At 53.5% G+C, this 15,864-nt stretch overlaps 1 protein-coding gene across 1 annotated transcript; it reads right to left on the minus strand.

Annotated features, from left to right (window-relative positions):
- Window positions 1–1,750: 1,750 nt before the first annotated feature.
- Shroom1 (shroom family member 1) lies at window positions 1,751–12,324 on the minus strand. The gene is made up of 8 exons (XM_069993990.1): window positions 12,247–12,324; window positions 5,825–6,856; window positions 5,675–5,730; window positions 5,075–5,272; window positions 3,511–4,074; window positions 3,256–3,400; window positions 2,658–2,930; window positions 1,751–2,548 (listed from the first exon to the last, which is right to left on the minus strand). Exons 2-8 carry the CDS (start codon window positions 6,809–6,811, stop codon window positions 2,216–2,218), a joined length of 2,556 nt encoding a protein of 851 aa, XP_069850091.1. The 5' UTR covers window positions 6,812–6,856; window positions 12,247–12,324; the 3' UTR covers window positions 1,751–2,215.
- Window positions 12,325–15,864: the final 3,540 nt, after the last annotated feature.

Genomic DNA, 15,864 nt, shown 5'->3' on the forward strand with positions numbered 1-15,864 from the left:
CCTCATATTTCAGCTTCCTGAGTAGCTAGGATCATAGGTGCCCAGCTTCAAACAATATTCTCGTCCTTGTTGCCATGAACAATACTGATGCAGATTTTCACATGGACACCCCAAAACATGACTTCACGTCCATGGGGCTGATAGACAAATGGAGGGGGTGTTCTGATCACCCCAAGATCAGTCTCTCTGGTGTACAGGACATCACAGCTGTTTCCGGGTTCACAGCCCTCCCGTGCAAGGTCTCTGGGCGTCCACCCTCAGCAACCTTCCTCAGGCCATCAATCAATGCAATTTCTGAAGGAGAACTGGATAAACTCAGTTTGGCTTGTTAGGGAACTCTGCTTCCAAAGTATTGGGACTACAGGACCTACCCAAGCTACTGTCTCACTTCAAGACTCAAAAGCAGAGTTCCCATAAACTGAAAAATAGGTACAGCTAGGCACAAATGGCTTTTTTTTTTTTTTTTTTTTTTTTGCTGGTCATGGGGCCTAAACTCTGGGCCTGGGCGCTGTCCCTCAGCTCTTCAGGACAAGGCTAGCACTCTACCACTCGAGCCACAGCACCACTTCTGGCTTTTTCTGCTTATGTGGTTGCTGAGGAATCAAACCCAGGGCTTCATGCATGCAAGGCAAGCACTCTACCCCTGAACCACCTTCCCAGCCCCCCAGATGGCTATAATTCTATCATTCTAGCTGCTCAGGAGCCTGAGATCTAAGTGTGAAGTTTCAGAGCCAAACAAGGTAGACAAATAGACAAGACTCTGATGTCCAAAATAATCAGCAAAAAAAAGCCAGAAGTGGAGACTTGGCTCAAGTGGTAAAGTGCCAGCCATGATTGGATAAAGAAAAGAAAAGAAAGCTAAGGGAGAGCTTTAGGACCTGAGTCCAAGCCCCAATAAGGGGGGAAAAAAGAAAAAGGTACCATATACACAGAAAAGGCCAGAAGTGGTGCTGTGGCTCCAGTGGTAGAGTGCTAGCCTTGAGCAAAAGCAGCTCAGGAACAGTGCCCAGGCCCTGAGTCCAAGCCCCAGGTCTGGAAAGAAAGGGAAAAAAAGAAAAGAAAGAACAGAAAAGAGAAAATAGGCAAGTGCTTTGCTGCCTAAAGCCCCTCACAGATGTCCAAAATAGTTCCCTATATAGGGACATTCATTCTAATTACATTATCACAATTTAGTTTGGGATTGGGGATATAGCTCAGTAGAAAAGTGCTCTCCTACCACGTGTAAGGCCCTGAGTTCAATCCCCAGCACCACAGAGAATCACAAACTGAGTTCTCGAAGTTCAGGGCTTATTTAAACCCACCAAGGAGATCTGGACAGAGCCTTAGGCTTTGTTCAGTAGTGAAGCTGGCATCAGGACAATGATTGATAACTGTGACAGGGAAATTGGGGACCAGCTTCCCCCAGTCTCTTCTGTTTCCAAGCTGGGTTCTCCAGAATCTTCCTAGACATTTCCAGCCTGGATTGGCATTCTGCTTAGTCCCTCTTCTGTGTGTAAGTGATACAACTGCTCTTAGAAATTTTTATTGAGGAAGTGATGCTGTGGCTCAAGCGGTAGAGCGCTTGCCTTGAGCTGAAGAGCTGAGGGACAGCGCCCAGGCCCAGAGTTCAAGCCCCACGACCAACCAAAAAAAAAAGAGAAATTTTTATTAAAAAAATAATAAAAGGCCATTCTGCAGAAATGCTCCTTGGACTTGATTCCTTTCCCAAAAGCTTAATAGACACTCCCCCCCCCCCCCCATCCTGCCCCCATCACAAAAACTGAAATACTGCAGGGTTTCTTTGTTGTTCTTTTGCTTTTTGCCAATACTAGAGCTTGAAATCAGGGCCGGGGCACGCTCTTTAGCTTTAATTGCTTAGGACCGGTACTCTACCACTTGAGCCACCCCTCTGTTTCCAGCTTTTTTTGCTGGTTAATTGGAGATTCAGAGTGTCACAGACTTTTCCACCCAAGGTTTGGATTTTGAACCCAATTCCTCACATCTCGGCCTCTCGAGTAGCTAGGATGATACGCTTACACTCAGTGCCTGGCTAATACTGCAGGTTTCCCAGATCCAGGAGTTAAATTTCCCAATACTCCCCCAAGACTTGGACAAAGGCCAGGGGAGACCTGGAGGAAGGAGCATTCTGGGAAAGCCAGGTCTCCCTGTAGGGACAAATCAGGCAATAAACCAGCATGGATCCGGGGTGGTTGAGCCCCATCCCCACTCCCTGGAACTAGACAGGGGAAGCAGGAAAGGGCTTGGCATGGGACAAACAGGACCCCGGGGGCCAGGATGGCCTGGGACAAAGGGGACGATGGCCAAGGTCAATTCTGATGGCGTCCAGCTGGTCTTGCAGAAGGCGGACGCACTCATCTAGACTGCGCTGCTGGGCCAGGATGGCGGCCTTGCCTGCCAGCAGGGCACCATAGGCACTCAGCTCCTCCGTGGGCAGTGCCCGCCCCAGCACCTCCCGCAGGGCACGCTCCCGCCGGGCCACGTGATCCTTCAGCTCCTTAGCATCTTCCTGCTGGCGCTGTAAAAGCCTCAGCCGCTGCAACAAGGAGGCCTAGAAGCGCACGCAGAAAACATGGGGTGTGCCACCTTGCCAGGACCTACAAGATGGCAGGCCCCACCCCGCCCCGATTGCCACCCCCCCTTCCCAAGCTTTACTGTACCCGCTCTTCTGGAGCACCAGCAGAGCCCAGCCTGCTCATGGCACGATGCACCCGGGTCAGGCGACAGCCTAGCAGCAACAGGAGGCCAAGCACGCGTTCCAGGTCAGCCAGGAACCGGGTGAACCGCTCCAGGTCCCGGGGTGCACAGGTACGGCTCACCGCAGCCTCCAGGTCTTCCCTTCGTCTAGCCCAAGCTCGGGCCAGTCCCTGTAGTCTTTCCTGCTCTGCCTGCAGGTCCACCAGCATCTTTTGGAGTAGGCTGGCCAGCTCCACCTGGAAGGAATGTCTCTAAACTCTCTGCCCTGACTTTAGGGCTCTTTCTCCTCCCCTCCCTACCTAGTCTTCTAGTCTCCCCCCTATCCCCCATATCCCCTCCCACACTCACTTGCTTTTTGTGTCAGTCGTGGGGCCTGAACTCTGGGCCTGAGCGCTGTCCCTCAGCTCTTCAGCTCAAGGCTAGCGCTCTACCACTTGAACCACAGCGCCATTTCCAGCTTTTTTCTGCTTAGGTGGTGCTGAGGAATCGAACCCAGGGCTTCATGCATATGAAGCAAGCACTCTACCACTGAGCCACCTTCCCAGTCCCTCCCACACTCACTTTCTTGGCCTGGATGTTGTATTTGGATTCAGGAGCTAACCCTAGGCCACATGGCTGATCAGGTACGAAAGACAAGGTGGAGTTTTCCTGTCTCGTGGCCTCCTGAGAATCTGGCAGATGCCGGGTAAGGTTGCATGCGTGGCATCTGTGGGCCAAATCACAGCTGCCTGAGTTGTATGATCTCCTCCCCCGCCCCTCCCCCTTCCCCGCCCTTGGAAAGCCTGAGTCCCTGAGTCCCCCGTGCCTCTCACTCACCCTGGCTCAGAAGCACTCTGGGTCTCTTCTTCAACCTCCTCCCAACACGCTGGCCTCATGGCGGCCCAGATCTCTGGTAAAGGAATCAACCCATCCAGCAGACCCAGGGGTGGCTCTGGGCTGGACTGGGAGGCAAAAGTGTCACTCAGAGAGGGGTCCAGTCTGGCTAGCTCTTGAACCAGTTCCTGGAGATGCGGACTAGGCCATGTTGGCTGGCCAGGACCCCTGGCCAGGGTAGTGTGGTGAGGTGAGCCTGGAAGATCATTACCTGAAGGTTCCAGGACATCAACTGGGGAGGGTTTGAGGGGGCCATTTTCTGCAGTTGCAGAGGGGTCAGAGGTCAGTAGTCCAGGAGGGTCAATGGTTGGGGTGTCACCGTTTGCAGCTTCCGGGGCGCTACAGCTTGTGGGTCTAGAGACACCCACAGAGACATCCACCCGCTGCCAGCAGTCATCTGCTCCTACAATCTGGAGACAGGGATGGAGGGTGCACTCTTCAGGAGCTGTAGCCTGGCTAGCTCTGTGACTCAAGCCATTTCCATACTGCTGGTCAGGGGCATGCGCACTGGAAACAGAGGAGACAGCGAATGAGAAAAAGCTCAAGCCTCAGGTAAGTAGTGGCTTTTCTGTTTCCTTCCTTCCTTCCTTCCTTCCTTCCTTCCTTCCTTCCTTCCTTCCTTCCTCCTTTCATCCTTCCTTCCTTCTTTTTTGTTGGTCATGGGAATTGTATTCAAGGCCTGGGCATTGTCCCTGAGCTTTTCTGCTCTAGGTTAACCTTCTACCACTTTGAGCCACAGCTCCACTTCCAGTTTTCCTGTCCTTAATTGGAGAGAAGAATCTCATGGACTTGCCTGCCCAAGATGGCTTCAAACCACCATTCTCCAATCTCAGCCTCCCGTGTTGCTAGGATTACAGGCGTAATCTGATTAAGGGATGACTCTTCAAAAGCCACCTGTCCCCACCCTCAACTCCACTCTGTCTCATCCCTAGGTTTTCCAAGCTCCAGTCAAGAAGCATTTTCTTTTTCTCATACCAGTCCTGGGACCTGAACTCATGGCCTGGGTGCTGGTCCTGAGCTTTTGTTCAACACTAGCACTCTACCACTTGAACCACAGCTCCACATCTGGTTTTATTTTGGGGGGGGATGGGCATAGTTTATTGGAAATAAGAGTCTCATGGACTTTCCTGCCCAGGCTAGCTTTGAATTGCAATCCTCAGATCTCAGCCTCTTGAGTAGCTAGGATTAAAGGCATGAGCCTCAGAGCCCAGCTCTCAGGTAGCATTTTCTAGATATGAATGTGTGAAAGCAATGTCTCACTTAGCTTAGATGGAAGAGGGAGGGCTGGGAAGGTGGCTCAGTGGTAGAGTGCTTGCCTCTCATGCATGAGGCCCTGGGTTCGATTCCTCAGCACCACATAAGCAGAAAAAGCCAGAAGTGGTGCTGTGGCTCAAGTGGTAGGGCACTAGCCTTGAGCTCAAGAGCTGAGGGACAGCACCCAGGCCCAGAATTCAGGCCCCATGACCAACTTAAAAAAAAAAAAAAAAAAGGAAGAGGGAAAAATCACCTGGTTAGGAGCTCCTGGGGAGCCAGGGAATCTGGAGATATTCTCATCCTGACCGGCACCCCTTCTTCCATGAACACGTCATCATCGTCAGGAAGGGAGGGGAGCCGAGGAGACAAGCCACAGTTCTTTGAGACCCTCTGCTCACAGTGGACTGGGCTGTTCTGGGAAATTTCTCCAGCCTTTTTTGGAATCAAGAACCTGGAGGCAAGAATTGCACACTGACCACCCAGCAAGTGTTAATTGTTGTTGTTGTTTGCCAGTCCTGGGGCTTGAACTCAGGACCTTTATACAGTCCCTGAGCTGCTTTCACTCAAGGCTAGCACTCTACCACTTGAGACACAACATCACTTCCGGCTTTTTCTGTGTATGTGGTACTGAGGAATCGAACCCAGGGCTTCACGCATGCTAGACAAGCACTCTACCACTAAGCCACATCTCCAGCCCCCACCATGCTGCACCATGGTATATAGTGGGATGTGCAGTTTGGACGGAGTTCACGGGGTTCAAACCCAGGGTAGATAGAACTGTACGCTTAAGAGTTGCAAAAGGATGCTTCTGCACCCAACTTTATCCCCAGAACTTCATCCCCTTATCTCTCACCTGGAAGGCTGGGGTTGCAACAATGGTCTAGAGGGTTCTGTTCCTTGCGGGACAGCCTGGAAAGGTAAACGGTGGTGGACTGAGATGTGAGGTCTCTGTGGTGCTCCCCACCCCCCCCCCCCCCCGCCTGCACCCACTTATCTTCCATACCTGAATGGTGATCATGGCCTCTCTAGAACCTTCCCAGGGATCCAAGACCTGGCCCGAAGCGCTCTGACTCCTCCTACTGGCAGGCCTTGAAGCTTCGTCAAACTTCATGGACCGGGAATCGAACTCCAGGGGATTCCAGGATTTGCACACCACTCGCCCCCCACCACCATGCAACTCCGGGGGTTCCGATTTCGCGGGGTCCGGGCGCGAGCCATCCTGAGCTGGCTCCACGCTGCCACCCTCAGCCACGCCAGCCAGCGCACCCGACTCCGAGGGACCCCACCCCTGGCGCAGATGCTGAGCCAGGCGCCCCCCGGCGGCGGTGCCTGGCGGGGGAGCCGGGGAGCGCGGCGGCGGCGGCGGCGCTGGGCGGAGCTCCGGGTCCCCCGGCGGCGGCGGCGGCGGCGCGTGGCTGAGCGAGGCGGAGCGCGCGTGCGCCGCGGCGAGGCGCGCGGGCGCCGCGGGCGGGGGTCGCAGGCGGGCGGGCAGGCTCATGCGCAGCTCCCGGCGCTGGAACGACGTCTCGCGGAGCACGCGCCGCTGCGCGCCCTGCAGTCGCTGCCGGTAGGCGGCCCGCGAGGCTGGAGGGCTGGGCGGCTCCGCGGCCTGCGCCCGAGCTTGGGCTTCGGCTTCGGCAGCCAGCGCGCACAGCAGAGGGGTGGCCTGTCTGCTGAACGTCCCCGGGGGTCCCCGTGTCTCCGGGCACCGGCGCGGCCCACCGCGCGTGGCCACGGCTGGCCGGGATCGGGGTGGGCGCACGGTGGGATCGGGAGTGACGGGGGCCGAGCCGCCCCACGCCACGCGCACGGAGCCCCAGTCCAGGCAAGGAAGGAGATCGGTGGCCGGGGACGGGGTGCGCGGCTCAGGGTCACCAGAGGCGGTGGAGAACGAGCTGTAGGCCGAGTCGGCACGCGTGGACAGCTGCCCGAAGTCTAGGCTTTGAGTGGATGAGGCCGGGGAGGCGCCTCCGGGACCCAGGGCCTCCATCGCTGGGCGGGTAGGAGCTCAGGATGGTGACTGGCTTCGCCTGTCCTTAAAAACAAACAAACAAAAACAGGGATGGGGCTCAGTGGTGGTAAGGATTTCCAGGTAAGAGTTAACACAGCCTGCTGGGCCTCTCCACCACCCCGGGCTGCACATCTTGCTTCCCTGGCATCCTTCCCTGCCCGGGTGCAGCCCTTAAGCCCTTTTGCTCAAGGCTACTTTCCAGCCCGGGATGGTTTCGAACCTCTATCCTCAGATCTCAGCCTCCTGAGTAGCTTAGGATGACAGGTGTGAGCCAACGGAACCAGGCCCCTTGTCCTCATTTTGGCCCAGTCACGTTGGAGTCTAGGGTGGCAGGCATGGTAGGACCAGTTCTAAGGAGCAGCTGGGGTGAGGTGTGGAGGGGGGGCAGCTAAGCCCAATCCCAGCTGCTTTCCCTTCCCTGCCCCACTCCCAGCGGTGGCCTCTACCCTGGTACCTCTAATGCCAAGAACATACCCATGCTTCAACCCTGTCCCACCCAAATGGCTTCCTGGTCTGTTAACTTTCTCCGTGTGATCTTTCCTGGTAAACAATGGTGGAGACTGTTTCTCAGACCACACAGGAGCCAAGAAGGGAAGAGAGAGAGAGACTCCGGGCAGGGCAGGGCAGGGGCAGCTTTAGGGCTCTTTCCTGCCCTTGGTGACCCTCTGTTCTACGTGTTCGATATAAATCTCCATCTTGATGCTCACCACTTCTATCTGTGCTCTACAGATGAGACCCTGGGAAGTGATTTGCCCCGGGGGCACATACACGGTGGGAAGTGGCAGTCCCTTGGCTGGATTCTAGGCATCCTTCCACAAGTACTGCAGCCAGAATCAATTTCCGACAGGCAAACCCGGTGAAAAGTCACTTTACCAATGTTCCCTCACCACCAAGTGCCAGAATCCAACAAAGCTCAAACTCTCTATGGGGAAATAAGTCACTACTTTGTCCCTAGAATCGATTGGCAAACCCCAGAAATAATTATTTTCCCTCTTCTGAGACTATTTTGTCTAGAAATGAGGGGCTCACCTCCCTTTCCACCCCTTCTTTGCTCTGTGTGTGTGGAGGGGGGTTGGGGGGTGGAGGTGTGCATGCGCCCATCCTGGGGGTTGAACTCGGCCATTGTCCCTGAGCATTTACCCAAATCTCCTTCTAGCTTTATTTAGTGATTCATTGGCGAGAAGACGCTCACAAACTTTCCTGCCTGGGCTGGCTTTGAACTACGATCCTCAGATCTCAGCCTCCTGAGATCTGGATTAGAGGCATGAGCACCAGTACTTGACTTTGCCCTGGTATTTTTTTTTTGGCTGCTTCTATAGGAAGTCTTCTATTAGAAGTCTTCTGAGGGCTGGGAAGGTGGCTCAGTGGTAGAACGCTTGCCTTGCATGCATGAGGCCCTGGGTTCGATTCCTCAGCACCACATAAGCAAAAAGAAAAAAGCCGGAAGTGGCGCTGTGGCTCAAGTGGTAGAGCACTAGCCTTGAGCTGAAGAGCTAAAGGATATCACCCAGGCCCAGAGTTCAGGCCCCACAACTGGACCCCCCCTCCAAAAAAAAAAGAAAAGAAAAGAAGTCTTCTGAGCCGGGTGCCGGTAGCTCACGCTTGTAATCCTAGCTACTCAGGAGGCTGAGATCTGAGGATCACGGTTCAAAGCCAGCCCGGGCAGGAAAGCCCGTGAAACTCTTATCTCCAGTAAATCACCAGAAAACCGGAAGTGGAGATGTAGCTCAAGTGGTAGTGTGCTAGCCTTGAGCTGAAGAGCTCAGGGACAGCGCTCAGGCCCAGAGTTCAAGGCCCATGACCAAAAAAAAAAAAAAAAAGTCTTCTGGTCTTGTGGATCTCTAGTGTGTCCTGAGCCTCTCCCACAACAGGGCTGATCATGGATACTTGAAACTGTTAACTTGACATTCTCTCCTCCTATACCCCCCACTCCCACACACTCTCCTACACCTCCAGCTTCCTGAGGCCAGGCCCTGCCCTTAGTCATCACTCAGTACCCTGCACAGTGCATGGCATGTAATCAAAGTTAAACAAACATCTGTTGAATGGCAGGGGAAGGAACGGACATGCAGGGAGGAGGTAGGAATGGACTTGGCAAAGAGGAGGCCTTTAGTTGGAGCTCCCCCCCTTTCCTCTCCATTAATCTTTCCTAGGGAAGGGGATCAAATGGGTAAGACCCTTGCCTTCATAGATGACCATTTTTACAAATAAACTGAGAGTTGGTTTTACAGGCTCAGGCCTGTAATCCTATCTACTCAAGAAGCGGAGATCTGAGGATCACAGTTTGAAACCTGCCCAGACTCTTTATCTTTAATTAACAACACCCCAACCCATTCCACCACCACCCCCCCAAAAGAAGCCAGCTCCACGTCTAAGTGCTAGCCTTGAGCAAAAAAGTTCAGGGACAGCACCCAGGCCCTATGTACAAGCCTCAGAAACAGCATCAAAAAGAAAAAGAAGGAAAGGAAGAGAAAGAAAACTGCACGCACAGCAGGACCCACAGGAAATGAGTATCTTCCCAGTGCTTGGAAGGGGAGCAAGGGGAAGTGTGGAGGGGGTATGCCAGGGTCAAGTTCAGAGAGATTTTGAGGCCTAGAAGCCCCAGGTTCCCAGTTATTATGAGAGTGGGAAGGAGGCTTGTCTTTCCTGAACTGCTTGGTGGGTAGTACAGAGATTAATGTCATCCACATTTGGTGGGGACCAAAACTCAGGTTCATTTGAGCCTTTCTGTGACTCTGGAATTCAGAGTCACCCTCCACTATCCATTTATTATTTTGCCAGACTTGGGGCTGGAACTCAGGGCCTGGGCACTGTCCCTGAACTTCTTTATCTCAAGGCTAGCACTCTATCACTTGAGCCACAACACCACTTCTGGCTTTTTCTGTGTATGTGATACTAAGGACTCGAACCCAGGGCTTCATGCATTCGATGCAAGCACTCTACCACTAAGCCACATCCTGAGCCTCCCTCCTCCCCCCCGCCCTTCCTAAGGTCCAGGATATTACAGATTGCTGGTCAAGGAAGGGAAAGGAGTTCTCGGTAGGAGGGGCTCATGTTCCCAAAAGACAGAGGAAGTACCAAGAACCTCACACCTTGGAGGAGAGAGTGGGAGGGGCTTCCCTCTGATCTCAGCCTTCTGAGTAGCTAAGATTACAGGTGTGAGCCACCAGCACCTGGCTGTCAAGGACTTTCCCACCTAGGTGGCCTTGGCAGGTGGAGATTGCTCTTTGCAGAACCTGCTGTGCTCCCCAGGGACCTCGCTGCTTTGCTGTGTTTGGGGGCTTCAGCACAATCAGGAGTTTTCACACTTGCAAGAGGCAGAAAGCCTCTTGCACTTGGAATCAACCCACATGGCTAGGGGAGGCCATAACTTAGGATGGCCATTGGTGGCAGCTGTGGACTGAGTTACACACAGCTCATGCCTGGTGCTGACCCCAAGTCCCAAGACAACAAGGCATTTTTTTTTCAGGCATGGGGCTTGAACTCTGGGCCTGGGCGCTGTCCCTCAGCTCTTCAGCTCAAGGCAAGGGCTCTACCACTTGAGCCACAGCACCACTTCTGGTTTTCTGGTGGCTCATTGGAGATAAGGGTCTCACGGACTTTCCTGCCTGGGCTGGCTTTGAACCGTGATCCTCAGATCTCAGCCTCCTGAGTAGCTAGGATTACAGGCGTGAGCCACAGGTGCCTGGCCTGACACCAAGGCATTTTAACTAAGCCTGGAAGAGTGGGGAATAGAGAGCAGCTTGGGGTCCCTGCTTAGAAAAACCACAAGACTGGAGCTGGGGGGGGGCGATGGGGAGAACACTTCATATGTACTTATTCACCTGCAGAAAGGAGTAAGATGAGTTCAGAGGTCAAAGGAAGAGATCTAAAGGGCTGGGATTGGAGGCGTGGCTCAGCTGGTAGAGCGCTAGCCAATGAGTGAAAGTGTCAGACCCCTCATAAAAAGATCTAAAGGGTGAAGTTACCCTGAGGGGAAAGAGGAAACTGGGGGTTAAGGCCTGGCTGAGAGATCCAGTGTTCATTCAAGTCTGGGGCCTGGGAAGTTTTCTGTGTGTTACTGGGGGGGGGGGGGTTAATAGATCTGGCAGTGATCGGGATAAGTCTAGAGTTCTACAGAGTGGAAAGATCAGGCAAAAGAAAAGAAAGAAACTAGGAATTTAGTTAAGGCTTGTGGGTGAAATCCACAAAGACAGTTTCTAATGAAAAAGAAAAAAAAAAATCAGCAGGGCGCCAGTGAATTACCACTGTCATCCTAGCTATGCAGAAGGCTGAGATCTGAGGATCACAGTTCAAAGCCAGCCCAGGCAGGAAAATCCTGTGAAACTCTTGATCTCTAATTCACCACCAAAAAGGCAGAAGTGGAGCTGTGGTTCAAGTGGTGTAAGCACCAGCCTTAAGCAAAACAACAACAACAAACGCTCAGGGACAGCATCCAGGCCCTGACTTCAAGCCCCAGGACAGGCAATGGGAACAAATCCTTGAAAGGTCACGAGAGAGGCCCCCAAATGAATGACCCGGAATGAAATCTTCCCTCTCAGAGAAGTGTTTGATCTTCCTGAAGTGGGCTTCCCTGCTAGACTGAAGTCTGGTGGGGGGGCGAAGGGAGGGGGCCGCGGGGGAGGGAACTAAGTGAGTCATGGACTCCAATCTAGGCAGCTCTGTCTGGCTGGGCTTCCTGACTTCTGCCCTCCCTTCCCCCCCCCCCATTCTGCCAGCTTGTCCCAGCCCTGGGGGAGGGGAGAAGGAGGGGTATTCCTTGGAGCTGGGAATGGGGGTGCAGGAAATGCAGGCTGCTGGTGGCACCCGGGGAGAGGTATGGAGACACCTCATATGGGGTGCTTCAAGCCCCAGGGGCTCCAGGAAGAGAGGAGAGGTCACCAGACCCTGGGGGAGGAGGGAGAGGAAGGGGGGGCGGTGACAGGGGCCCACGAAGCTCCGGGACACGGGGGGGGGGGGGGGGTGGGGTGGGGAGGGCCAGATGGCAGATGACCCACTTGTATCTCCTCGGCCTTTCTTGAAGGGCTCAGAGGGGTCAAAGGCACCCCATGACCCCGGGTGGGAGGAACCCCAAAAGGGCAGAAGTAGGGAGGGGGAGGTGGTAGAGTTGCTCCCCCGGTGTATTTTAAGGGGTGCACACACCATCCACTCCCCCACACACAGTTCGATCAGATGGGTGGGTTCATCTGCCCCCACCCTCCCAGACTCTGGCAAAGAGCAAAGATGCACAGGGGACCCCCACCCCCACACACCCCCCACGCACAGACCTCGTTGATCCACTGGACATAATGAGGAGGACGATGCCCCCACTGTGGATATTTCCACCCCCCCTCGCCCCTCTGGGTCCCCCCCACAACCTCCTCCTGGGCCTGGAACCCCCCCTCCCTTTCTACCCCCTCACCCCACCCTTGTACCTGAGACTCCAGCCAGAGACGGGCTGGGGCGCCGGCTGCGAGGCCCTGCGGTGACATCAGAGCCAGGAGATCTGGTTCCCGACCCCACCTCCAGGTCTGACCGGGGCCTTAGGGGGAGGCGCCTAGTCCTGTCCCGGCCCCGGGCTGGCTGGAGAGAGGGAGGGAGGGAAGGAGGGAGGGAGCTCCCAGCCTGTGCTACCGATCTGGACACTTTGTTCTCCCATGAGAGTCTGGGAACACGGGCAGCGTGGGGGGGGATCATAGTGTTGGCCCGTCCCCCCCACCATCCCCAAGTCTTCTTTCCCATCACCCCCCCTCGGCCCCCTCTAGCTCCATGGAGAACACAACTATCAGGGTCTCTTGTCTGTGGCCACCCCTGGATTGCTCTGCTCCAGAGGCCTCCCAATTTCCCAACTTCTTCCAGCTCCCCATCCACCCCCCCAGTCCCCTCCCCCCATTCGTGTCCTCTTTCCATTTCTCCCACTACCCATCATAGTTCCCCGCCCCCCACACACACCTACTTGCAGAAGGACCAGGGAGGCAGAAGCGGTGTGCTCTCTAGGTGCTGCTGCTTGCTACCATTGAGCCTCTTGCATGCATTTACCCATAGCATACCCCCCATGTCCCATGGCTGGAGTGAGGCTCCCAATAGGCTTCTGACCGCCCCCCCCCAACAAAAAAGAATATTCTGCTCATATCTGCCACAATGATATTTTTTGTCAGTCGTGGGGTTTGAACTCTGGGCCTGGGCGCTGTCCCTCAGCTCTTCAGCTCAAGGCTAGTGTTCTACCACTTGAGCCACAGCGCTACTTCCGGCTTTTTTCAGCGTATGTGGTGCTGAGGAATCGAACCCAGGGCTTCATGCATGCAAGGCAAGCGCTCTACCACTGTGTCACCTTCCCAGCCCCTGCTACAATGATCATCTAAGCCATGTCTTCCTGCTCCCCTGTCCTGTCCTTCTAAACTCTTAGCACCACACTGCCAAGTCCTGTCCCCTTCCAGGGAGGGGCTGCTGGCCCTTTGCTTAACCAGGTCTCCAGTCTCTGCCACCCACCCCATTTGCACTTGTTTTACCTCAGGATCAGCAAGTCTGGGGCCAGGGAGCATGCCCTTCCCACCTGCCATCGCTGGCAGATGGGTGTGAATGTGGTAATAATCTAGTACTGGGGCTTGGACTCTGCCTTTTTTTTTTGTTGCAATCTGGTTTTTTGCTGTTTAATTGGAAAGAGTTTCACCACCTTTCCTGACCAGGCTGGCTTCCATCCTCAGATCTGAGCCTCCTGGGGAACTAGGATTACAGATGTGAGCCTTGGGTGCCCAGCTGGGGGGAAAAAAAATTCAGCCGTTTCTTTTGTGCTCATCCTATGGCTTGAATTCAGGGTCTAGGTGTTGTCCCTGAGCTTTTTAGCTCAAGGCTAATATAGTCACCACGTGAGCCACAGCTTCACTTCTGTCATTGTGGTGGTTAAGTGGAGATAAGCATTTTTGCTACCCAGGTTGGCTTTGAACCATGATTCTCAGATCTCAAGCTCCTGAGTGGCTAGGATTACAGGCATGAGCCACCAGCGCCTGGCCACAGAAATTATTAACTCATACCTTCCTGCCGCTTTATGTTTCTTGCACAAACTACAGGAAATCTCTGCCAAAACTCCCAGAAAATTCCTGTGCACTTCTTTTCTCTTCCGAGAAAAACAGCATCCCCACCCCCACCCCCAAGATCCGGAAGTTGGCCTGCTAGACTTTGGTGTTGCTAGGAGTGAAAATCAGATTTACAGGAAAGCCTTGGTATTCTCCACTTGAACATAAATCATGTTACAGGACACCCACACAAAGTCGTTCTGTAAAATCAAGAACATTCTCTAACCATGTCCCACACAGAAGAACCCAAGGTGCTATCGAGTATGAACAAACATTTCCTCTCCTGGCGACACAAGTGATTTCTGCTGTTTTTCCACCTGCCCCTCTTGCCTTTCTTTGGGCCTGCTTCTTCCTAGATATGATTTATTAACAGGCCCAATGGAATTCCTCCTGTTTCCTGCACAGTCAATACAGAGAAAAGTCCTGTTTCTGTAATCCTCCATCAAGAATGCAAGCCCGAAGCCTGTAAGACCTTTCTACTGCCTTCTCCCAAGTCCGCTACTTCTTTCGCAGGCTGTGTGTCCCCTCTTCACTGTGACAATCAACCCAATCTGTCCTGTTGCAGCTGTAGTCTGGGTGATCTTTGTGGAAGGCACTGGTGTTTCCTTTTATTTTTATTTTGTGCCAGGGCCCGGGCACTGTCTCTGAGCTTTTTTGCTCAAGGCTTGTGCTCTACCACTGGAACCACAGCTCTACTTCCAGCTTTTTGTGTTTCATTGGAGATAAGAATCTCCATGTGGACTTTCCTGCCCCAGGACTGGGTTCAAACTTCAATCCTCAGATCTCAGCCTCCTGAGTAGCTAGGATTACAGGCATAATGAGCCACTGGTGCTCAACTCATTCTGCTCCCTCCCCCTCTCCCTCTACCCCCTCTCTGCCAGTCCTGGGCTTGAACTCAGGGCCTGGGCAATATCCCTGAGCTTCTTTTGCTCAACGCTAGCACTCTACCACTTGACCCACAGCACCACTTCTGGCTTTTTCTGTATATGTGGTACTGAGGAATAGAACTCAGAGCTTCATGCGTGCTAGGCAAGCACTCTACCACTAAGCCACATTCCCAGCTCTCATTTCTATTCCTGAGAACTGAAATGAATGTTAATGAAGATGCATTTCATCTTGGTCTCCGGAAACCAGAGGACTCAAAGTGAGGTTTGTTGGAATTATCAGGGGAGCTGAGAAGCCCATATCTATTTATCTGGTTTATCTTCTTTTGTCCAACAAATCTGTGGGGAACATCTGAATTAGCACAGACAGAAAGATGGACAGGACCTGGGTCTAGGGCTGGAAGCCAACCTGGAAGAGAAAAGTTGAGTTATTATAACCAAAGCAAACAGCGTCTGCAGGGAAAAGGTGACATATGACATATGTAACTCAGCAGGAATGTGACAGCCCAGCATTCCTTCCAAGGACCTATGGCACTGAAAGAAAACTCTGGCTTCAGGAATAGCCAGCCCTCAAACAGCCTTAGCCAGGTTTTGCCTGGCATGGAAAGAAGAAGGGTCTAGTCTCCCTGCACCTGAGTTCAAGCCCCAGAACCTGCACAAAAGCAGAAAATACACTTGCTGGGTGCCCATGGCTCATTCCTGTAATCCTAGCTCCTCAGGAGGCTGAGATCTGAGGATCACCATTCAAAGCCAGCCCCAGTAAGAAATTAGAGACTATTATCTCTAATTTACCACAAAAATGCCAGAAGTAGTGCTGTGGCTCAAGTGGTAGAGCATGAACTTTAAGCAAAAGCAGCCCAGGCCCCTGAGTTCAAGCCCCAATACTAGTGTACACACACACACACACACACACACACACACACACACACACACACACACAACCAAATTAAAGCTTCCTGACTTTAACCAGAGTCTGACCTGTTACAGAGACTTTGAAACCTGAGACTAAGGATATCCAGCAGCCCTTGTGAGGGGTTAATATGCGAGTGTGTGTGTGTGTGTGCGCGCGTGCACACACACACACACACACACACAC

The sequence above is a fragment of the Dipodomys merriami genome, unplaced genomic scaffold (assembly GCF_024711535.1).
Source record: "Dipodomys merriami isolate MVZ:Mamm:240054 unplaced genomic scaffold, mDipMer1.0.p SCAF_44, whole genome shotgun sequence".
Classification (NCBI taxonomy): Eukaryota; Metazoa; Chordata; class Mammalia; order Rodentia; family Heteromyidae; genus Dipodomys; species Dipodomys merriami.

Excerpts from the sequence above, each read along its gene's own strand:
- Shroom1 (XM_069993990.1), bottom strand. The coding sequence starts at position 6,811 with ATGGAGGCCCTGGGTCCCGGAGGCGCCTCCCCGGCCTCATCCACTCAA. Across the intron at positions 4,075-5,074 it reads CCCCAGGAGCTCCTAACCAG|TGCGCATGCCCCTGACCAGC; the intron begins GTGATTTTTCCC and ends CTCTGTTTCCAG. Across the intron at positions 3,401-3,510 it reads CAGAGTGCTTCTGAGCCAGG|ATGCCACGCATGCAACCTTA; the intron begins GTGAGTGAGAGG and ends TTTGGCCCACAG.